The 23,382-nt window shown below is 41.3% G+C and overlaps 1 protein-coding gene and 1 long non-coding RNA gene across 4 annotated transcripts in view; one reads left to right on the top strand and one right to left on the bottom strand.

Moving 5' to 3' along the window:
- The window catches only part of IQGAP2 (IQ motif containing GTPase activating protein 2), a 225,549-nt gene that overhangs the window by 179,975 nt on the left and 22,192 nt on the right, over nt 1-23,382 (top strand). For all 3 annotated transcript variants that reach the window (XM_039544573.1, XM_039544574.1, XM_039544575.1), the window contains 13 exons: nt 304-387; nt 1,174-1,245; nt 1,505-1,574; nt 1,970-2,178; nt 3,238-3,387; nt 4,574-4,737; nt 6,437-6,661; nt 9,574-9,714; nt 10,067-10,151; nt 12,430-12,662; nt 14,360-14,492; nt 17,144-17,246; nt 19,436-19,577. In XM_039544573.1, coding sequence (XP_039400507.1) covers nt 304-387; nt 1,174-1,245; nt 1,505-1,574; nt 1,970-2,178; nt 3,238-3,387; nt 4,574-4,737; nt 6,437-6,661; nt 9,574-9,714; nt 10,067-10,151; nt 12,430-12,662; nt 14,360-14,492; nt 17,144-17,246; nt 19,436-19,577 — 1,811 coding nt within the window. The remainder of the gene's footprint in view (nt 1-303; nt 388-1,173; nt 1,246-1,504; nt 1,575-1,969; nt 2,179-3,237; nt 3,388-4,573; nt 4,738-6,436; nt 6,662-9,573; nt 9,715-10,066; nt 10,152-12,429; nt 12,663-14,359; nt 14,493-17,143; nt 17,247-19,435; nt 19,578-23,382) is intronic.
- The window catches only part of LOC120408066, a 57,293-nt gene continuing 40,569 nt past the window's right edge, over nt 6,659-23,382 (bottom strand). Inside the window, exon 3 of the long non-coding RNA XR_005600401.1 lies at nt 6,659-6,818. This is a non-coding gene — a long non-coding RNA (uncharacterized LOC120408066). The remainder of the gene's footprint in view (nt 6,819-23,382) is intronic.

Genomic DNA, 23,382 nt, shown 5'->3' with positions numbered 1-23,382 from the left:
AAAATGGCATGCAGAGCACTGGACTGAGAGGTTTCAGGCCTGAGTGACACCGAGGCTGACGTCCTGGGTCAGGAATGGAGTGGTAGATTTACGAGTCATCAGCACAGAGGTGACTGTTGATGCCACAGGAGTGGATGAGGGCTTGTAAAAGGATGTAAAGTACAGATGTGCCTCAGTCACGTTTTCTCATCACCTTTAAATTAAACAGCAATTTCTCTGTGGAACAAGATCTATAAACTTGATTTTCCAAGTATATGCATAGTGAAACTAATGGTCACACTACTAACCTGCTTTTTAAAATAGGCTTCCTGGAAGGGATATAAACAAAGGAAAAGCTACACTGACAGGTTGCGGGTGCTTCAAGGCAATGTTGCTGCTATCGTCAAGGTAAACTTCCATCTATGATGAGCGGAATTAGGGTTTGCTCTATGGATAATGATGTTTCCTGCTTGTTGGGGGAATCCAAACACTTGAAAGCCCAAGGAATCTAGGGAGAGGGGCTGCTGCAGTAAAACTGCAAGTGTTCGTATTCCGCTGGGCGTTACATGGCAGGCTCAAAGTTCTGACAAAGTAATTCAAGAAAACTGCTCTTCGATTAATACCATGAGTCTTCCATTAAAAGCCAGAGGCTGTCAAGTATGATTATTTGCAAAAAGGAGGTCATGTCATTATCTCAGTGGTTTGAGCATTGGCCTACTAAACCCAGGGTTGTGAGTTCAATCCTTGAGGGGGCCACTTAGGGATCTGGGGCAAAAATTGGTCCTGCTAGTGAAGGCAGGGGGCTGGACTCAATGACCTTTCAAGGTCCCTTCCAGTTCTAGGAGATTGGTATATCTCCAATTATTATGTATTTATTTATTTTATTAAACAAAGGCTCAGAGAGATGAATGTGACTTGGCCAAGGGCACCCAACAGACTGGTGGCAAAGCCAGGAATCAAACCCAGGTCTCCTGAGTCCCAGTCCCACTGGCTAGTCCAGTGTTCTGGCCATTAGATCACAGAGCCCAATCATCTCGTCAGCTGTGCATGTGACTCCATTGACTTTGCTGAAGTTGTGTGCTATGCAACTGGTGGGTCAGTCAAGCATCTAACCTCATTTTTTAAAAGAGCCAAATAAAATTAGTTTTTCTTAGTTCTCCTACAATTCCTCTTAAGTTTTTATTTGACTTTTAGATTCAGTCATGGGTCAAAATGTGGCTAGCGAGGAAGGCATACAAGAAACGGCTGCAGTATTTCAAGGATCACGTAAGGCATTTCTTCACCCCATCCCCTTTTGAGAAGAGAACTAATGTAGCAGTAATGCATGTATTTCTTGAAATTACAGATACTGTAGGTTCTCCCAGAGTACATTATAACTGTAAAGACATTAAAACTTTTTCTAATTATACCAGTGTTTGGTAGATGTCTATAGTATTCTTCATTATCTCTCTTCATAGAACATGACCTGTTAGTTGAGGTTTCCTGTTCAATGCCTTCTAAAGTGTTTAGTCTTGGTCTTTTTCAGAATGAAGAAATTGTGAAAATACAAGCATTTCTTAGGGCAAACAAAGCTAGGGATGACTACAGAACATTAAGTAAGTGCTGGTGATAAACATTTGAGTGTAAACTGGTGGGGAAACAATTTTTAGAATAAGAGTGTTCAGTTGTGATTTCAAATACCTGAGTCTTGCATTTTGGCTCTTCAGAAGCAGTTAAGTGAAATCGTGATACTAACATTTGTTAAACGGTTAATACATTTATATAGATCTACTACACATAGTTCTGGTTACACAAAATATTCTACTCTTGCTCTCAATGACAAACTCCTTTCTGCAGTTTGGCATTCTGACCATAGATGTCACTATATGTACAAAAGGTACAAAAGAATTTTAAACATTGATATTTATAAATGTAAAGGTATTCTGTGTCTGTGCATGTCAGACCAAGCAAATAAAATATCTAATATGAGCTCATTTACCTTTAACTGCAGTTGGTGCTGAAAATCCACCCTTGAACGTCTTGCGCAAATTTGCTTACCTCCTGGACCAAAGTGACTTAGACTTTCAGGAAGAACTAGAAGTAACAAGGTTAAGGGAGGAGGTGGTTACAAAAATCCGATCCAATCAACAGCTGGAGAAAGACTTGAACTTGATGGATATAAAGATTGGGCTGCTAGTGAAGAACAGGATCTCTCTACAGGTGAGCAGGCTTTGTTCAAACTCTTTCTGTAGAATGCACTAAAGGCAGTGGAGGTTTGTGTGCTGAAGGAATGCAGGATCAGTTAGGATGTTCCTGGGGAGTGAAACAGTTGCCTTTTTTCTTGTTTAGCGTATGCCAAGATGAACCACGGTCAATAAAACCTATGTAAGAAGTAGCTGTACTGTAGAAAGAGTTTTTGGTGAGAATTGACCTAGGAGTGGTCTTAAATCATTGAGCACTGCTGTTCTTTGGAATAGTTAATGGCACACGTTTGCTTCTTTCTGTTCTTCCACTTTATTGCCTGCCAGTTAGCTTTTCTTAAAGTATCAGTGCTGCAATGGGAAGCAAAAGTAGGAGTCGTTTAGTTCCTGTACCATGTTACTTCACATCTCACTGAATACCAGGTGTTTTTATGATGATAGACATGGGCAGCAGTATTACCCAAAAGCATGAGGTCATTCTTTATGGTTTTTAAGCAGCTTTCTAACAATAGAACAAATATGACTTCCAATTTTAAAACTCATTGTAAAGAGTTTGCTCTTGTTAGTTGTCAAAAGCCTGTATGTGAGCTTGAGGTACCCTGACAATTATCATTTAATCCACACTGAAATTCTATCCAGCAGTAAATTTTTCCCACTGCTTGGGAAGGGGATGCGATGATAGGATTACACTGGGTTGTTGCTGACATGCCAAAACTTATGTTTTGGAGCCAGATTTGATTGAGCATGGGAGTTAAGGGTAGGGACTGTGTGTTTAGACAGTCTAATATACTTTTCTTTTGAATTTTAACTGATGTGAGATGGCACTCAGAGCTTGATGTTTTGCCTTTTTATAAATCTAAATAAAACTCTCATCATGAGTAAAGTGATGTAGTCATGAACAATATTGTCTAGTTAATGTGCTATATTGGGCCTCAATATAAAAAAGGGGTTGACATTAACATCTTTTAATAAATAGACCAATGTAGAAACATCCTATTTAAGATGATGGAGAAATGGCAGTGTACCATATTGCTTTGTTTCTGTGTGAATATATATAATGGCTCACTTGTGTCTGTAGGATGTGGTACTGCACAGCAAGAAGCTAAACAAAAAAAGCAAAAATCAGGTGGAAGAGATGGTGACTGGTGACAAACAGGGCATCAAAGGCTTGAGCAAAGAGAGGAGAAAACAGCTGGAAGCCTATCAACACTTGTTTTACCTTTTGCAGGTAAGTCCTAATGTGGGGATTAATTTGCCCCCAAATGGCTTGTGTTAAGAAAAACTTTAAAGTGTTCATTTCTTGTTCTAATGAGAATGAGGAGAGATTTCTTTGCAGATGTAGTGTACAGTAAATACAGTTACTACAGACCACAGCTGAGCACAGCCAGCAAGTTTTGTTCACTGGATGCTTGATTTTAAACAGGCTTGACAATTAATACTGCATAGTTTACATTTGTTTCCCCAATAGAAAACAGCTCTATTGGCCTTAAATTGTGCAAGAGATAACTCGTTGCTGTTCCCTTCCTTGAAATTATTTTAAATTCCCAACTCTTTTAGGCCTGCTTGGTTTTATGTCTTTTCCTTTTCTCCCTCCACCTCCATCCTGTCAAGTCAGTTTGGATGCATAGTTCAAATCTGAGTAGGAAAAATCATTTTCTTCCACATTATCTTTCAAGTTTAAAAATACTGAAATTACTTTCTGTGTATTGTGTGTAGGGGAAAAAAGCTACTGCATGATTGACCTTTTATTATGTAATGTCTGTTTTTGTGTATTTGTCTTCTATCAGTTTGACTTTGGATAAGTTTCTTTAAAGGCTTATTTGTATAGGGAAAGATGGTTTCCCTACCCCACTTTCATTTGTGGGGGGAGGGGGAGAGATGTATGTCTAACACCTCCCCCCCCAAGTGACCTTTTAACTCAAAGGAAGTTAAGTTTAGGGTATATTTCAGGTAGGTTGTTTTGTATTTTTTTTAAAAAATACAAGTATCATAATAAGGACTGGAGTGATAAATATTTAGTACTGGCTTCACTTGGCTTTCCATTTGTGGAGGTAGTGCATGGAGTACAGAACTTAGGGAGGTAGCCATTAAAATACTTACAATTGTCATTTGCAAGTACCAACTACCACTGGCATTCACATTATTCCCCAGGTTTAGTGTTACAATAGCCTAATGCTCAGTATAGTGAATGCTGCATTAAAGTTAGGCCAAAAGCGTAAATGTGAAGCTTTTAATAGTGACAGCTATGAGAAGGTATAGCCTTAACCATGCAAACATAACTTTCATTAGTGTTAATGAAAGTTTTATACGTGTCCATTCAAAGGTGAGAAGGCTCCTTAAGGCTTGTGCAGGTAGTGGGACAACTTATCATTTTAGCAATATACAAATCACCCTCCATAATGTTTCTTTCCTAGACTAATCCCATGTATCTGGCTAAGCTGATTTTCCAGATGCCTCAGAACAAGTCAACAAAGTTCATGGATACAGTCATTTTTACTCTGTACAACTATGCTTCCAATCAGCGAGAAGAATACCTGCTTCTCAAGCTCTTTAAAACTGCTCTAGAAGAGGAGATAAAGTATGTACATTGAATAGAACCCTCCATTCCTCTGAAGATATCCTATCTGTTAGACTTTGACATTTTCTTTGAACTGCATTCTTAAACTTGCTTTTCATTTGATGTCGAATCATATTTTTATTTGTCAGTGGGGAAATTAAAGTCTTATATCAGTGGAACTTAATAAATTGACTGAGAAGGTTATAAATGTTTTATACCTTAGATTCAGGGAGGCTGTCTCTCTCTGGTAGAGAAGCAAAGTCTGCGTAATCTTAAATTTTTACTTAATCTTGAAGGTAAATACTTGCATGTACACCTCTATCCCAATATAACACTGTCCTCGGGAGCCAAAAAAATCTTACCATGTTACAGGTGAAACTGCGTTATATCGAACTTGCTTTGATCCGCTGGAGTGCGCAGCCCTGCCCCACCCCCCCCACCCCCGCCCGGAGTGCTGCTTTACCACGTTATGTCCGAATTCGTGTTATATCGGGTCACGTTGTATCGGGGTAGAGGGGTACTAAAAGTACAACTATTTTGGCTTCTTTGTTCCTACTTTTTGTTTGAATATGCAGTTGAGTTTCAGAGCTTTTATTTTTCTTCACAAATGTAATTTGTAAATGTGTCGTAAGCAGAGGGATCATCCTGTGATAGATTGTAATCAGTAAGGCCCATATTAGCAAAATACTGAAGGCATGTGCTTAAATTGTTCCCAGAACTGGACTTACCGTATGTACTCCTTCATAAGCTGAATTTTTTTAGTAAAAAAGGGAAGCATCAGAGAAGGGGGTCGGCTTATGAACAGGTATAGAGCGGGAGAGGTGGGACACAGCCCCTCCCCCGGAGGGAACAAGGAGAGGCAGCACAACCAGCAGAGCCAGAAGTAAAGAAGCGGGGTCAGTGTGTCTCTGCTTCTTGCCACACAGCTCTCCTCACAGCCTCCAAAGCTGCTGCAGCTCCGGGGCTGGCAGGCAGCCTGCCGGAGCAGCTCCATCCAGGCCAGAGGCATCCTCCCCTGGCCTGCCCCAGCTAAGGTGGGAAGGGATGGGATGGGGAGAGTCTGGGGGTCCTGGGCTAGGGATGGGGTCATGTGGGGGGTGGTCACAGCGGTTACTCCCTTGACCCCTAGCTTCTCCTCCCAACCCCAAATTTCCCCACCAGTTGCTGTCCCAGCCCATCAGGGTAAGCCTCTGGCAGGCCGGGACACTTTATTTACTTAGGTTTACCTCCATGCCTGCGGATGCTCGAGGTAAACAAATCGTCTCAGCCCACCAGTGGCTTATCCTGATGGCCTGGGAGCCAAAGTTTGCTGACCCCTGAGTTACAGGGTTGGTTTATGAACGGGTCATAAAAAATTTCCGTTTTTACTTATCCATCTTGAGCGGGGCGGGGGGTTGGCTTATAAACAAAACGGCTTATGATCAAGTATATACAGTAAATATGGTACTAATTGGAATTATTATGAATTCCTGTCAGTCATTATTGTCAGGGCCACTTCTATATTTTAATCTTTATTATGTTTCATGGATTAGTGATTTATCTATAAAAGCTATTTCTGTGTTGATATAAAAATCCATAAATTGGAGGGCTACATTGATTTTAATCAATACAGAACCAGTTAGGAACTTGTCGATTTTTTCTAACCTTTCAAACTTGTATATTAAAAAAAACAACTGAAAATTGGTTAAAGTACAGTTAGACTGTTTTGTTTTTAATGCAGTTCCAAAGTAGACCAGATACAGGATATAGTCACTGGAAACCCTACTGTCATTAAGATGGTTGTCAGCTTTAATCGAGGTGCTCGTGGACAGAACACGCTGCGTCAGCTGTTGGCCCCAGTGGTGAAGGAAATCATGGATGACAAATCCCTCCTCATCAACACCAGCGCTGTGGAAGTGTACAAGGCATGGGTAAACCAGTTGGAAATGCAGACTGGAGAGGCCAGGTAAGTGGGAAAAAAATAGAATAGTTCATCTTCATTCGGTTAATATTTGAGTGATTCCTCATGTCAGATCCTTTTGTCATTGGGTGAAGCTTTTTCTTCTCTTCCACAAGCAACCATGAAGATGCATCTGGGTGTATGCTTGTGATACTCCAGTTCACTGTAATATAATGAGACTTAATGTATCTTTTTGCTGAGGTGTAATTCTTATTAGTACTGTTATTTTATAGCATAGTAGATTCCTCCATGAAGTAGCTTATAAATTTACGCCCAGAACCTGCGATCAGATCTGCTAGCATGGACCTCAGCACCATTACAGAGCCTCATTGACTTCAACGGAGCTTTGCAATGGCACAGAGAGCCAGTGCTTGCCGTTCTGACTGAAGGATTGGAACCCCAATGACGGACTAACTTAAACACTTCTCTATCTTAAGTACCCCATCACTTTAATATATGAGCCCCTCACAACACCCCGTGAGGATTTTACACATGGGGAACTGAGGCACAGAGAGACTGACTTGCCCAAGGTCACAAGGGAAGTCTGTGACTGAGCAGGGAACTGAACCAGGTCTCCCAACTTCTAAGCTAATGCCCTGACCTCTGGACTATCCTTCCTCTCAGCACACAACCTAGTACAGGGGTTGGCAACCTGCGGCACACGAGCCGATTTTTAATGGCACGCTGCTGCCTGCCGGGGTCCCGGCCCCACTCAGCCCCTCCGCCCACTGCTCTCTCCTGCGGGGGCAGAAGGCAGAAGCTTGGTCCTGCCAGCAGCCAAGCTCCACCCTCCCCCAGTGTGGTGCTTTCCTGCCCCTCCTTCCCTGCGCCAATCAGCTGATTGCCCTTGGGAGGGGGAGGGGGAGCGGAGCCACAGCGTGCTCGCTGCTCCAGGAAGGAGGCAGAGAAGAGGTGGGGACAGACGGGGCCCTGGGGAAAGGGGGGTGAAATCGGGCATATCCTCTCCAGCCCTCTGCTGTGAGCCGCTCATAGCAGGGTGCTGGGAGCACCCCAGCCCTTGCTGAGCACCCCAACCCTCTGATCTGACCCCTGAGGCCCCCCCCACACACACAACCCTCTGCCCTGACCCCCTGCACCTCTTCCACACACCCAGCCCTGACTTCTGCACCCCCACACATACCCAGCCATCCCGCACCCTGACTCCTGCACCCCCTCACACACCTCCAGCCCCTGTTCTGACTCTTGCGCCCCCCACCCCATGCCCTGACTCTTGCACCTTCCCACATCCCCACTCCCACCCTGAGCACCAAACGGGAGTTCCTGCACCCCCTCTTCACATTCCCACCTGCACCCCTGGTCCCAGCCGCCAGCCCCTTACCAGCTGGGGTCCCACAAGCCCCACTCAGCCCGCTGCCAAACTAGGTGAACGGAACCCCAGGCTGGCAGTGGGATGAGTGGGCCGGTGGCGTAAGATTAGTACCGGTATTTTAATTTTAAATTACATTTTTTAAATATTTTGAAAACCTTGTTTACTTTACATACAACAATAGTTTAGTTATATAATATAGACTTAGAGAGAGACCTTCTAAAAAACATTAAAATATATTACCGGCATACGAAACCTTAAGCTAAAGTGAATAAGTGAAAACTCGGCACACCACTTCTGAAAGGTTGCCGACCCCTGAACTAGTACATAAGAACCCTCACACTAGAATAATAATACAGTAACTCCTCACTTAACCACATTGTCCCAGTTAACATTGTTTTGTTGTTAAGTTGCTGATCTATTAGGGAACAAGCGCGTTTAAAGTTGCGCAGTGCTCCCTTATAACATTGTTTGGCAGCTGCCTGCTTTGTCAACGGCTTGCAGGATTCTCTGGGAGACCAGCCCCTCCTTGTGGGGATTAGAACCGGGGGGAGGCGGCAGCCCTCCCCATCAGCTCCCCTAAATTCCCCCTGCTCCTGCTCCCCCCGCTGTGCCCCCTTTCCACAAAGCGGAGGAGAGGGACAGAAAGGAGGGAGCTGGCTGGAAGCTGTTGCATCCTGTCTGAAGTGGCTGATCCGCTTAAAAGGGCAACGTACTTAAAGGGGTAATGCACGTACATACGTCCCCCTCTCTATCTGTCATGCACTTCAGAAAGTCAGCACCTGTGCAGCCATGCATGTGCTGTCAGGAGGAGGGAGTGGTGCGCTCCATCTGGATAGCGTGGGTTCATCATGTTCAGTTTTCGCAGGGAAGAGTTTGCAGCTCTTGCATCCATTGTTTTTCCTCCCTCCTGCCTCAGTCCATGCTGCCTTGTAGAGTGTGAGGCTACATTAACCACAGCGTATTATCCCTTGAGGGCTCAGCCGATTGCTAGTTCATCATTTAGCTGCAAGGCATTCCCTGGGAAATACTCCACCCACCTCAACCAAGCTTCACAATTATTCATTGCTGTGTACAATATTAAACTGCTTAAAATTCTTTAAAATTTATACTGTATATGTAAATAATGTCTCTTGTCTGGCAAAAAAAAATTCCCTGGAACCTAACCACCCAACCCCATTTACATTGATTCTTATGGGGAAATTGGATTCACTTAACATTGTTTTGCATAAAGTTGCATTTTTCAGGAACACAACTACAACGTTAAGTGAGGATTACTGTAGATGTTTTCCTCTTTGTATCTGGAAGAAGACAGTTCATATCACTTCCATGGTTTTTTGTTTGTTTTTTGTTTTTCATTTTAAAAAAAATGAACTGATGATAATGGTGGGGTTTTTGTTTCTGTTAAAAACCAATTCTTCAAATGATTTTTTTTATTAAGTCACTTGATTTTGTGTTCTCTGAAATATACATGAAATAAGTAGTTGAGACTGTATAGCATTAAACAAATTTAGTTTTTAATTAATGTTGTTTGTAATTTCATAGTACACAGTTTAGTTTAGCCCAGTAAATACCTCTCTTGCGTTTGCAGTAAATTGCCATACGATGTAACAACAGAACAAGCATTAGAACATCCGGAAGTGGTAAATAGACTGGAGTCCTCAATTCAAAGCTTGAGAACAGTAACTGATAAAGTCCTTGTGTCCATATTCTCATCGCTCAGTATGATGCCGTAAGTGTCAAATTATAAGTCTCATAACTTCAGTTCATTTGTACAATAACATTTGATGCAGGATTCAGTATAAACAGCCATCTGTACTGCCTTGATATTATAAAAGGCATGTACCACAGATAATAGCAATTCTCCAACAGAGGGAAGAGTTCTTCCATATCACATATTCAAAATATGATATAAAACCTAGTGAGCATCTGTAATATAAATCCTTATTTTTTTTTCATTATCATCTTGTTTTGTGTGTAAGTGGTTAGTCTGTGAAAATGCAGTATCTTGATTGAATGGAATGATTTGTTTGTTTCATCCAAGTCTTTCCATTATTTTCCTTTTTCATCTGTTCTATATGTAGTTATGGAATGAGGTATATAGCCAAAGTTCTGAAGAATTCGCTCCATGAGAAATTCCCAGATGCAACAGAAGATGAACTATTAAAGGTAGATTTGTGAGGTGATCTGTTAGCAGCTTGTTCTTTCTGCTTATGCCAAAAGCAAGATTTATTGCATATAAGCTTTCTACAGAATTGTTAACACTTGTATTTACAGAAACTTCTGGGGGTGAAGATGAAAGGAATTCCATGTGTTAATATGGCCTGACTTGGAAAATATAGTCAATGTTGCAGAGCATCTGTAGCACGTATAGAAGTCAGTGGGCCAGCACCATTGAAAATCAGCTCACTGGTGCTTTGCAGGAAGCTAGGAATAATTGATTGCATGATTTTGCTTCAATACTGATCTTCCGTGAAGAATATGACTCTGGTTTTGCAATTTTAACTCTGCTAAGGTGAAATTAGAACACTTAACACAAATTACTTCAAAAGTTTTTTAATACTATAAATACAATTGGGCAGAGTTAAAAGAGCAAACGATGAATTAATCCATCCACTACACTTGTTTAAGATGCTTATAAATGTTGTGAGAATGTGACATTTGTCTAGACTGGAGCGTGTGTGCTGTCAAATGATGCAGAATGTTCCTGGCACAGTGCCCTTCCCTTAATCTATCAGAACCATTGTATTCTGCAGAAGGCAATGTGAAGTCATTCTGTGTGCCTGCCACATAACTTCAGGTCTTACATCTTGCTTTAATTAGATATATTTACATCTCAGTACAGTTGCCAATATCTGTGTTGCATTTTAAAAAATTGAATTGTAATGGATCCAGAATTACTTTGAGGATTTTTTTAGTATCCTTCAAAAGACATTATTTTTGTGTTACAATTCTTGTCTGGAGCCATTTTGGGAATTTAAATCTCCGCAGTGAAGTTTATTCTGCTTTTACGTAATAATAAACAATACAGCTAATATTGTTTACAATAAACATTGTTTACAAGAATTTCTTTGGTGCCCATCACCATAGTGCCTGGGGGTCACTATAAATTTACATCATTTTAAAACTTCTCTGACAACTACGCTTAAATGGGTAGTGAACTGATTCCACCACAAGGCACCTCTACCCTGCCGGCTGACCAGCACAGCTCACCATTTGAAAACCCTTAAATTCAAAAGCCAAACATTTCATTGAGTGACTTGGCATGAGCTATGGCAAACTAGCAAAGGAAGTAAGTACTAGAGGTCAGGAGTCCTTCACTTCACTTCTCACCCACAGAAATTCAACTCTTGGGTCAGCTTAGTACCTGGTACTCTTATATAACAGAAGAGGCAGTTTCTGAAAACCAGCCAATAGCCCAGTGTCTAAGGCCTTCACCTGGGTTTTGGGAGACCCTGGTTCAAGTCCCTGTTCTAGATTGGGCAGAGTAGGAACATGAATCCAGATTTCCCACATCCCATGTGAGTGACCTGATCCTTGGGTCATTGACTGGTCTTGGCCTGGTTGGTCTCTCTCTACTGCCCATCCTGTTTTTTTCCTCGGAAAAAAAACTGCAAAAGTTCTCAGTTTCATCACAGTGCTGAATGGGCAAATCTTCTGAATTCCCAAATATTCACAGGACAGGAAAACTGTTTCCTGCCCAGTTCTAATGGATAAACGTAGAATTTATCAGGTAGGCCACTTTAATTAAAAAAAAAATCGTTACTAAAATATTTGGGATGGGCTAGAAGTTTGGGATAAACATTACAGCCAGCTCAAAGAGAATGGAACCTCTTATTTATGAAGTTAAATAATATGTAAACTTTAAAAAAAAAAAAAAAAAATCTCTGCACTTCCTGCTTTTAGGTTGGATAGAAGTACAAATTTTACAAATGTCTATCCTCAGTATTTCTGATTCAGCTGAAATAGGATAGTAATGGAAATTTCATTTGAATGAGTACAGGATTTATTATAACTTGATATATGCATCCAAAATTTCAGATATTTAAACATTTTTTTTTAAAATGTGATTTTTAAAAATTAGACCTGGCCAAAATTCTGATGAAATGAGAAATCTTGGTGGGAGATGGCACTCTTTTCCTGTATGGGGGGGTGGGGGTTGGTTTGTTTTTGTCTTTTAAACGAGTTGTTATAAATATACTCCTGGTGTAAGTGCCCATTACTAAATAACATCTTTTTTTTATCTCTGTGGGATCACTAGACTTTTCCAGTTAGCTAACTAGATAATACTTACTCAGAAGTTGTTTGTACAGATTGCTCTCTACCACCTCTTAGTTAATGATTTATTAAAATCTAAACCAGGAAATGTGTAGTCTTTGAGCTTTCTAAGAATGTAATAAAGTGTACATCAGGGAAGAAAAAAATTCTCAAAGTATTTCTCCTATAGATTGTTGGAAACCTCCTATACTATCGCTACATGAACCCGGCCATTGTTGCTCCTGATGGTTTTGATATAATTGACATGACAGCTGGAGGCCAGATACACTCTGACCAGAGGAGGAATTTAGGGTGTGTGGCAAAAGTCCTTCAGCACGCTGCTTCTAACAAACTCTTTGAAGGAGAGAGTGCGCATCTTTCATCTATGAACACTTACCTGTCACAGACGTATCAGAAGTTCAGGTGTGAAAACCTCATGCAAATGTTTATTCAATGTAAACTGTTTGGGGGTGGATAAGGTAGACCTACTCTATTTACCTGACTATAATTCAATGAATAATCCTTCGTATAGAAATCACTCTGCCTTGTTCTGTAATGGGAAAAAAATGTGCTGTATTTCCAGTTCAGTACTATTGTTTAGCAAGTAATTTTAGTATTGCTCAGCAGTATTCAGTCATCCAAATACTTCATTTTGCAATAAAAATTCCTATGAGAGTCTAATGGAGCATTTCATTGTATAACACGCACTAATGCTTGCTTTAAGTAAGTAGAACAGCTGATCGTTTTTCAGTCTGGTGGCTGAGATTACTCCTTTGTAAATGTAAACTATTTCCCAGCCAGGAAGAGCTGTCTTTTAACTTTAGCCATCTCAGCTGAGAGAAACAATTGTAGGAAATTACAATTTAAATATTTTGCTAAAAAGTGTCTCGGGAAAATCCAGACCTTCTGTGTTGCAAGGAAGTTGTTTGAAATTTATGCTCTTTACCTTGTAGCTCTTTTGGGTGGTTATGATGAGACAGCAGAACATTTCAAATGTACATTAATTATTCCTTTTAGAAGCGTCTCTTCTGTATGAAAAAGAAAACATCTTTTTATTGAGGACTACTCTTATAACCTTCATTTAGAAGCCATACGTGAGCAAGGATACTAAAGCAGTTTAGTCATTTTATTAATTAATAACAAAAACAAAGAGGAGGAAGACCTGCTCATTGTGTTTAATTTGGCTCTGATCTTTACAAAAAGAAGAATCCCATGTCTCATTAAATTAACTTTTTGCTGAAAATTGGTGATATGTCTCCAAGGAGGATGATAACCTGAGAGGGTTAGAATCTGCTCTGTTACTAAGTGTGAGATGAGAGATTTTTCCATTATCTCTGCAATACTTTTCTTAGTTATCAATAAAAATGCTGAGAAACTGTTTCCTGCTTCTGAAACACTGGATGGCTTCTGTCTGTCTAGATATAGATAGTGGTATAGGCATAGTAACACTTTGTGTTAACATCTTTTGTGTATTTTCCCATAGTGTTCTTACACTGTAACATAATCTTGCCAGATGTCCTTATATTTTGCACAGTGTTCCTGAGCACCAAACAGTTAAACATTGCAGTGGAGTGATGCAGGGATTTTAAATGTTTTAAATTTAATATATCTGACTGCCCTGTATCATTCAGCCCTGTATCATTCAGACAGCCTGTATTAGTGTGCATGAGATTTAATTACTGCTCTTAAACTTTGTCAAAATTATGAGCTGCTTTCGTACAATGAGGGTAACCATTTATGCAAAGCATCTTTCCTTTATATCTTGTGGAGGATTATTTTTAATCCCAGATTCTAGACTAGATCCCTCAGAACAACTTAAAAAAAGGTGCCAAATAATTCTTGCTTACAACTTTGTAGCTGAAAGGGAAAAATCTTATTTTGAAGAAATAAACCTGCTTGTCTCTGTAGAGACAGGTAAGCACTCCTATTTACATTGTGACATGCTACTTACGATTTGTACCTTGGCATTCCTATGCAGCATTAATAGATTGTAGCAGAAATCTTCATATAGCTTGCATTTCAAACAAGAAGCTTATTCCAATTCTCTACAGTTAGCTAAAACATGTTTTTCTTATTGTATAATTATTTAACCTATCTTTCTCATCTTACTACTTTCTTAGGAATTTTTTTCAGACAGCATGTGATGTTCCTGAGCCAGAGGAGAAATTCAATATTGATGAGTACTCTGATATGGTAACCCTCAGCAAACCTGTCATATACATCTCCATTGAAGAAATCATCAATACCCATTCAGTAAGTGAACGGAAAGAAATTTTAGCTAAACTACTACTGTTTAATCTGTTCGTGAGAAATTTCTCAAACTACTTTTTGGAAGAAGGGTAACTTTTCCACAAAATCACAGAATAACTGTGATGTTCTGTATTGACTTTCCTAAAATGCCATGAAGGAATTCCTTTACTCTTCCTTTCTGATCATCTCAATGTCCAAGTGTATGAAATAACCTTAGAACCAAACTTTTCTTAACATTTATTGTAACTTGTACTGTATGGTGCAGGAGAGAATTGCATTTCCACCCCATTAGCCCCAATGGGAATGGTAGAGACAATAATAGTTTGGAAACAGTGTTAACCAAAATAAGAATCTGACAATAAAATTTAAAGTATTTTTCTTTCAGAGCATTTAACTGAAAAGAAAAAAAATTGCAGAACTTCTTATTGGTATATAGTAGTCATGAACCATTTGTAGTTTATTTGAATTACAAACTTCCTCTTGGTAAGAAAGGGGACTTGTTTTTTTAGAGTTAGTGTGACTTTGAGATGAAAGTAAAATCTTGTACATTTTATGACTTTGGTATTCCATCATGTGTTTGGCTGGAAGCAGATGTAAGAGTGTGATTTAGGGGGCAGTGGTATCCTGCAAGTATGTTTATTCTGGATAAGGAACAGATGAAATGCAGAAACTGTAGTTTATAGTGTGATTCAGTAGGACATAATTTAGATGTATACCATATGGTCCTTCCACAGCTAGTAGACTACCAGTCATCCACTAATGTGCAAAACCCAGAAATGTTAAATCATGGATTTTTTTTTTTTTAAATATGGAATACTTCACTCCCAAGACAGTGAGTTAAAAATTAGCCTTACTCATGCAAGAACTAATGGCTAAGCCTGCCAGGAAACATAGTGTTTGCTAGATTAAAGACAACTGCCACTTCAAGTTTGAATTGAGGATGTATTTGTTTCATTTCCTGTCTGTTTGTCAACACTTAACTTGTTTCATTTAGGTGTCTGGCATGATATTCAACTCCTGCTATGCTATTGTCAAGTTTGTGACTTAGAGGCTGAATCTCACATGGTGCAAATGATTATGGGGAACCTCTCATTTGTCACTTTGTGTGTAATCTGGTTTAGTGTGTTCTGTACTTTATCAGGATTAACTGAACACTTTTGATATACATTACTTGTCATGCAGTAGAACACTAGTCAAGGGGGACAGTCTTTTCTTCCAAGATTTCATGTAGTTCATATGTGTATGGAGGACGTAGTTAAGGCTTGAAACAAGGCAGCTTTATATCTAAAGATCATAAATTTCTGTGTGTCTTAAATTTGCAATTTCAGTGTACGCATGAATACATGCACAGCATACACTATATAAAATATAATGTCAGGGCACTCATGTAGATGAGACTGAGGGAAATTTTCAAAAGCAAAATGTTAGTTATGCACCAAACTGTCATTGTTTTCTTTGTCTCCCCCAGAATCTTTAATGTGCCTTTGATTTCCCGGATACGAAGTTTTTTAGCTGCCTCTATATTTCAGTGAACACAGCTTTTGATTTGAATAGGCTTTTCACTCTCTAAACGATCAGAGTTCTGAAATCTGTAAATATAGCATATGTTTTACTCCACTTGTATTTAAATTCAGTTTAAACTGGTGGCCATGGGCACCATAACCTTAAAACAGACTTCCATCGTAAGAATCCTGTTTATGTGGAAAACAGACCTTGAGAACTAGCAAACACAAACTGTTATCAAACTCTGCACAGTGCCACTTGCTTCCTCAAGTAAATGCTAGTGATAGGTACAGAAACGAGCAGTCTAATTACAGGAAACTCATTCTTCAGGCCCATACCATTTATGCTTTTTTTTAATAATGCAACATATACAAGTTTGTTCTCAGAGGCTTTTTATGGACTGCGAAACTGTTCCTCCTTGGAGGTGTGCACAGCTGCAATACAAGTTGTATTATTAATAGTTTGTACTTCCTGTTATCTTAGTGCCAATAAAATCACTGATACTGGCACTAGGAGCATATTGGAAAAGTAGCAAATTGATCACAGGAGTAGGAAATCCTGTATTTAAAAAAAAATACAGCAATAAGCATCAGCAGTGTGAGCCTCCTCATTCTGCATAGCATGGTGTGAATCAACCCTGCTCTGATGAGGTCACCAGTATGAAGAAGACAGTTCAGTCCCCTTGTCCATTAAGGTCCTGATCCAACAAAGCACTTCAGCATATGCTGATCAGAGGCCTTATTCTTTGGTGTCTAAGACTGTCAAGTGAAGTGCCAATTCTGATTCTGTTTAGTGGTGATGTTTTGTTAATTGTTTAAGCAGCTGCTAAATTGGAGCTTTTACCCACATGTTTTAATATTTTGAGGACTCACTCCCTTCAGTTTGTATATATTTGCTGGCATTCTAATATTGATCCAAGGGTGAGCCAACCATCAGACTGGGAAATAGAACCATCAGTCTTGAAACCACAGCCTGTAAGCAAGCACTTTCTTTCCTTTGGTCCTCCATAGTCCTTATTCATGTTGTAAGCCCACTGTGGCTCTGAAGACTTTATTTTGAGCATTCTATTTGTGAGTATATTGCACCATTTGGAGAAATTGAGTATTTTCATTAGTTTCGCTGATAATCATTTTGTTTGCACTTGTTTATAGCTGCTGTTAGAACACCAGGATGCCATTGCTCCTGAGCAGAATGACCTACTGAATGAATTGCTGAAGGGGCTAGGGGCTGTTCCTGATGTAGAGTCTTTCCTTGGTAAGTTTTCTTTCTCTCTGTCTTCCCCTCCTCTCCCCCCACACCCCGTTTGGTCTGTTCGTTATAGTAATCCAGGGACTGGCCCTAAACTGCCATATGTGGGGGGTACTTGTTTGGCCTCTTCAGCGTCTGCAGAATTTAAAACTTGTTCCTAAAATGATTTTTGCAGCTATTATAACTGAAAAGATATTCTAAAATGAGAATCAAAGGAGAGCTGTCTCCCAGAGTGCACAGTAGCTCTGAGAGGTATGAACTACTCACAATGGGTATTTATTCTGAAGCATAATGATATCTTTTAACTCTCCAACATCAATAATTTCAACAGAAACATCTAGCTCTCTGTAATTGAATAGTCCTATCACATATTTAAATAACCTTACTGAATGTATGGAAGGGGCTGTGCAAACCAAATTTCCATAAAAGTAGACCGACTTTAATTTTGAGAAGTAGTCCTCTATAGAATAGTGAAACAGGCAAATTCAGTCTGATTATTGATAAGAGGCTATGAAGAGAAGTAAGTCAGCAACAATGAGTTTGGATTTGTGCCAGACAAATCAATGATGGATGCTATCTTTACATTATGATTGCTAGTGGAAAAATAAAGAGAAGAGGTCTTGAAGGCTTAAGAGCATGTTCTGAAAAAAGTCATATAGTTGTTTGAGGATGGAACAGATATCTGAAAGCGATCAGACTCATCCAGGACATGTATGTGGGTGCTGCTACCGCAGTTAAAAAGTCATGTGAAGTAATTGAACCATTTCAGTTAAGAATCAGAGTGCATTGAGACTCTGCACCGAGCCTCGTTTTGTTCACCATGGTGCTTGATGCGGTTACAGAAAACATTGAGTGTGTCATGCTGATGCATGCTTTTTGTAGATGATAATGTACTTGTGGGAGAGAGCAGAGAGGAAGTGGAAAATTTAGTGAGATGACGTGCATACTTGAAACAAATGGCATGAAAATCAGCAGAAAGTCTGTAGATTCAATGATAAGTTTCAGGAAGGCAACGAGACTGTAAGTCTGGGGGGCCAGCCACTAGCAAAGGTATAGAAGTTCGAGTTCCTAGGTTCAGTAGTACAGGGTAATGGTGAACTCAGTGACAAAGCAGAATAGGAATGTCATGGACTACATGGAGAGAAGCGATTGAAGTGATCTGCAGTAGGAGTTAGGAGAAACTTTTCTATTTGATAGGCAAAGAGCTATACAATAATTATTAGGCCTGTGCTTTTTGTATAGCTCTGAATGCTCAGCACCAAAGAAGAGAGAGGAGTGGATCTTGAATACAATGGAAATTAAAATGTTAAAATTGTTGCTTGGAGTTACAAGGGTGGACCATCAGAACCAAACACATTAGGGAAAGTGTGAAGGTGAGACCAATTATAGGAAAGCTGAGGGAATCCAGGCTTAGATGGTTTGATCACATGAAAAGATGATCAGACAAATATACAGGAAACAGGGTGTTAAACTTAAAAATAAAGGATAAGAAAAGGGTTGGGATGCTAGATGGATGGATGCTATATAAAAAGGATTTGATCAGCTGTGGAGTTTCCAAGGAACTGCCTCAAGGCAGACTGGAATGGAGGAGACACAGAGCTGACCCAACATAGATGGGACTAAGACTACAAGAAGATGAATAGAACTATTAGTGCAGGGATCACATCACCTTTGTTTAAAAAATGTCTAGCATATTTTGGGTGCCTCAGAAGCAAGTTAATAATAGGAACACTATCAGTAATGATTAGTTCTATTTTTATTATTTTATTTTTTTTCCTGATTATGGAAGTTAAATAACTGCACAACTTCTTTGGTAAAGAGACACACATATTTGAGCCCTATCTGGATAACTGTCTTGAAAGAAAAATCCAATTCAAGGTGGCAAAAATCTCAGGTTTTAGTATTTAAAAAAATCTTTGCCTAGATATATAGATAGGTAACTTCTATTGGATATTTTCCGAAAATACGAAATGCTACAATTTTCCTGTTTCTAAATGGAGGGAAGGTATTGATTGTTTTATGGCCGAAGAAAAATTTTGAATTAAACAGTTATTTGTCTAGATATAGTACATTTGGATAGATCTTTGAATAGTTTTCTGCTTCCTTTAACATGTTTCCCAGTATTCTGGTTCATGCTCCAGTTCTTGTCACATGTCAGTGAACTGGCAGAATAAGAGCCATATTTTTTCCTACAGGGGAAGGAGCTGTTGATCCCAATGATCCTAACAAGGAAAATACGTTGAGTCAACTTGCAAAGACAGAGATTTCACTCTCTTTGACCAGCAAATATGAGTTACAGGAAGGTGAAGATCAAGATCTCAAAGGGTTGATGATAAAGTACGGTTTGTTCATTAAATATATATCTCTTGGGCAATGTTTTTGTTAAAACAAGCAATACCAGTAATGTAAACTAACTTTCTAACTTTATTCAGGTTTGTAATTACTATAGTGTTCTAATTGGAAATTTTTTAAAGAAAGGTTTTTCAGACTGCATGTCCTCCACAACCATTCATTTGACTAGCGGTCTACAAATAGTTAAGTCCATAGCTTGGGCCTTTTGGTTGATGTAAAGACAGTCCGATGCTTTGCCAGCCACTAGCCAAATCCTGTGCTGACTCGTACCTTGTGCAACCTCCTTGGCAATGCAGCATGAGGTCAAAGATAGTTTTATAATCAAAACTTAAGGCCAGATTCAGCATGAAATTTGCCCCCTAAGGGTATGTCTACACTACGAAATTAGGTCGAATTTATAGAAGTCAGTTTTTTAGACATCATTTTTATACAGTCGATTGTGTGTGTCCCCACACAAAATGCTCTAAGTGCATTAACTCGGCGGACTGCGTCCACAGTACCGAGGCTGGCGCCAACTTCCGGAGTGTTGCACTGTGGGTAGCTATCCCACAGTTCCCGCAGTCTCCACTGCCCACTGGAATTCTGGCTTGAGATCTCAATGCCTGATGGGGCAAAATCCGTGTCGCAAGTTGTTCTGGGTACATGCCGTCAGGCCCCTCTCTCCTTCCCTCCCTCCCTCCATGAAAGCAACGGCAGACAATCGTTTCACGCCTTTTTTCCTGGGTTACCTGTGCAGACGCCATACCACGGCAAGCTCAGCTCACCATCACCGTACGTCTTCTGGGTGCTGGCAGACGGGGGACTGCATTGCTACACAGCAGCAGCTCATTGCCTTTTGGCAGCAGACAGTGCATTACGACTGGTAGCCATTGTCGTCGTAATCCTGGTGCTCTTTTAGCCGACCTCGGTGGGGTCAGTCGGGGCACCTGGGCAGACATGGGAGTGATTCTGCCAGGTCATTCCTCAGTCGTACTGCACCGTCTTCTGGCGAGCACCCAGGAGATGAGTTGGCTAGCAGTTGTACTGCACTGTCTGTGTGCTGCCAGCCTAAGATGTATAAGATAGATGGAGTGGATCAAAATGAGAAATAGACCAGATTTGTTTTGTACTCATTTGCGTCCCCCCCCCCCCCCCCCGTGAAATCAAAGGCCTGCTAAACCCAGGGTTTTGAGTTCAATCCTTGAGGGGGCCATTCTGTGTGACAGTTGTTTGTGTTTCTCCTTGATGCAAAGCCACCCCCTTTGTTGATTTTAATTCCCTGTAAGCCATGTTGTCAGTGCCCCTCCCTCCGTCAGAGCAGACAATTGTTTTGCGCCTTTTTTCAGCGCAGATGCCATAGCACTGGGAACATGGAGCCTGCTCAGATCACCGCCGCAATTATGAGCACTGTAAACATCACATGCATTATCCTGCAGTATATGCAGAACCAGAACCTGCAAAACACGAAACCAGACGAGGAGGCGATGGCAGCGCGGTGATGAGAACATAGACATGGACATAGACTTCTCACAAAGTACGGGCCCCAGCAGTGTGCACATCATGGTGTTAATGGGGCAGGCTCATGCTGTGGAACGCCGATTCTGGGCCTGGGAAACAAGCACAGACTGGTGGGACCGCATAGTGTTGCAGGTCTGGGACGATTCCCAGTGGCTGCGAAATTTTCGGATGCGTAAGGGCACTTTCATGGAACTATGTGACTTGCTTTCCCCTGCCCTGAAGCACCAGAATACCAAGATGAGAGCAGCCCTCACAGTTGAGAAGCAAGTGGCGATAGCCCTGTGGAAGCTTGCAACACCCGACAGCTACCGGTCAGTCAGGCATCAATTTGGAGTGGGCAAATCTACTGTGGGGCTGCTGTGATCCAAGTAGCCAATGCAATCAAAGAGCTGCTGATATCAAGGGTAGTGACTTTGGGAGATGTGCAGGCCATAGTGGATGGCTTTGCTGCAATAGGATTCCCTAACTGTGGTGGGGCTATAGATGGAACCCATATCCCTATCTTGGCACCGGAGCACCAAGCCAGCGAGTACATAAACTGAAATGGGTACTTTTCAATGCTGCTGCAAGCACTCATGGATCACAAGGGACGTTACACCAACATCAACGTGGGATGGCCGGGAAAGGTACATGACATCCCGTCTTCAGGAACTCTGGTCTGTTTCAAAAGCTACAGGAAGGGACTTTCTTCCCAGACCAGAAAATAACCGTTGGGGATGTTGAAATGCCTATAGTTATCTTTGGGGACCCAGCCTACACCTTAATGCCATGGATCATGAAGCCATACACAGGCAGCCTGGACAGTAGTCAGGAGCTGTTCAACTATAGGCTGAGCAAGTGCAGAATGGTGATAGAATGTGCATTTGGACATTTGAAAGTTCGCTGGTGCTGTTTACTGACTCAGATAGACCTCAGCGAAACCAATATTCCCATTGTTATTACTGCTTGCTGTGCGCTCCACAATATCTGTGAGAGTTAGGGGGAGACGTTTATGGCGGGGTGGGAAGTTGAGGCAAATCGCCTGGCTGCTGATTACGTGCAGCCAGACACCAGGGCAGTGAGCAGAGTACAGGAGAGCGCGGTGCGCATCAGAGAAGCTTTGAAAACCAGTTTCATGACTGGCCAGGCTACGGTGTGAAAGTTCTGTTTGTTTCTTCTTGATGACCCCCTCCCCTTGGTTCACTCTACTTCCCTGTAAGCTAACCACCCTCCCCTCCCCCCTTCGATCACCACTTGCAGAGGCAATAAAGTCATTGTTGCTTCACATTCATGCATTCTTTATTAATTCATCACAAATAGGGGGATAACTGCCAAGATAGCCCGGGAGGGATGGGGGAGGAGGGAAGCACCGGGTGGGGTGGGGGAGGAGGGAAGGACAAGGACACACTGTACTTTAAAACTTATTGAATGCTAGCTTTCTGTTGCTTGGGCAATCCTCTGGGTTGGAGTGGCTGGGTGGCCGGAGGCCCCCCCCACCACCGCGTTCTTGGGCATCTGGGTGAGGAGGCTATGGCACTTGAGGAGGAGGGCGGTTGGTTACACAGGGGCTGTAGCGGTGGTCTGTGCTCCTGCTGCCTTTCCTGAGTTTGATGCTCCAGCAGCCTGAGCATTGACTCCTGCCTTCTGTCAGGAAGCTGACACCACCTGTCATCTTCAACCTGCCACTTACTCTGTTCAGCCCGCCACCTCTCCTCGCGTTCATATTGTGCTTTCCTGCACTCTGACATTGTCTGCCTCCACGCATTCTGCTATGCTCTGTCAGTGTGCGAGGACAGCATGAGCCCAGAGAACATTTCATCCCAAGTGCATTTTTTTTCGCCTTCTAATCTTCGCTAGCCTCTGGGAAGGAGAAACATATGCAGCTGGTGGAGGGGGAAAAAAAGGGAGAAACATTTTATAGAACAATGGGTACACTCTTACGGTAAACCTTGCTGTTAACATTACATAGCACATGTGCTTTCGTTACAAGGTTGCATTTTGATGGCTTCACCCTTCCCCCCCCACCACGTGGCTAACAGCGGGGAACATTTCTGTTCAGCCACAGGCAAACAGCCCAGCAGGAACAGGCACCTCTGAATGTCCACTTAATAAAAGCACCCTATTTCAACCAGGTGACCATGAATGATATCACTCTCCTGAGGATAACACAGAGAGATAAAGAACAGGTGTTGTTTGAATGTCAGCAAACACCGGGACCATACGCTGCAATGCTTTGTTCTGCAATGATTCCAGCATACATGCTACTGGCCTGGCATGGTAAAGTGTCCTACCATGGAGGACGGAATAAGGCTGA

This window comes from Mauremys reevesii, linkage group 6 (genome assembly GCF_016161935.1).
Source record: "Mauremys reevesii isolate NIE-2019 linkage group 6, ASM1616193v1, whole genome shotgun sequence".
NCBI lineage: Eukaryota > Metazoa > Chordata > Testudines > Geoemydidae > Mauremys > Mauremys reevesii.
This window is presented reverse-complemented; position numbering and strand designations above follow the sequence as displayed.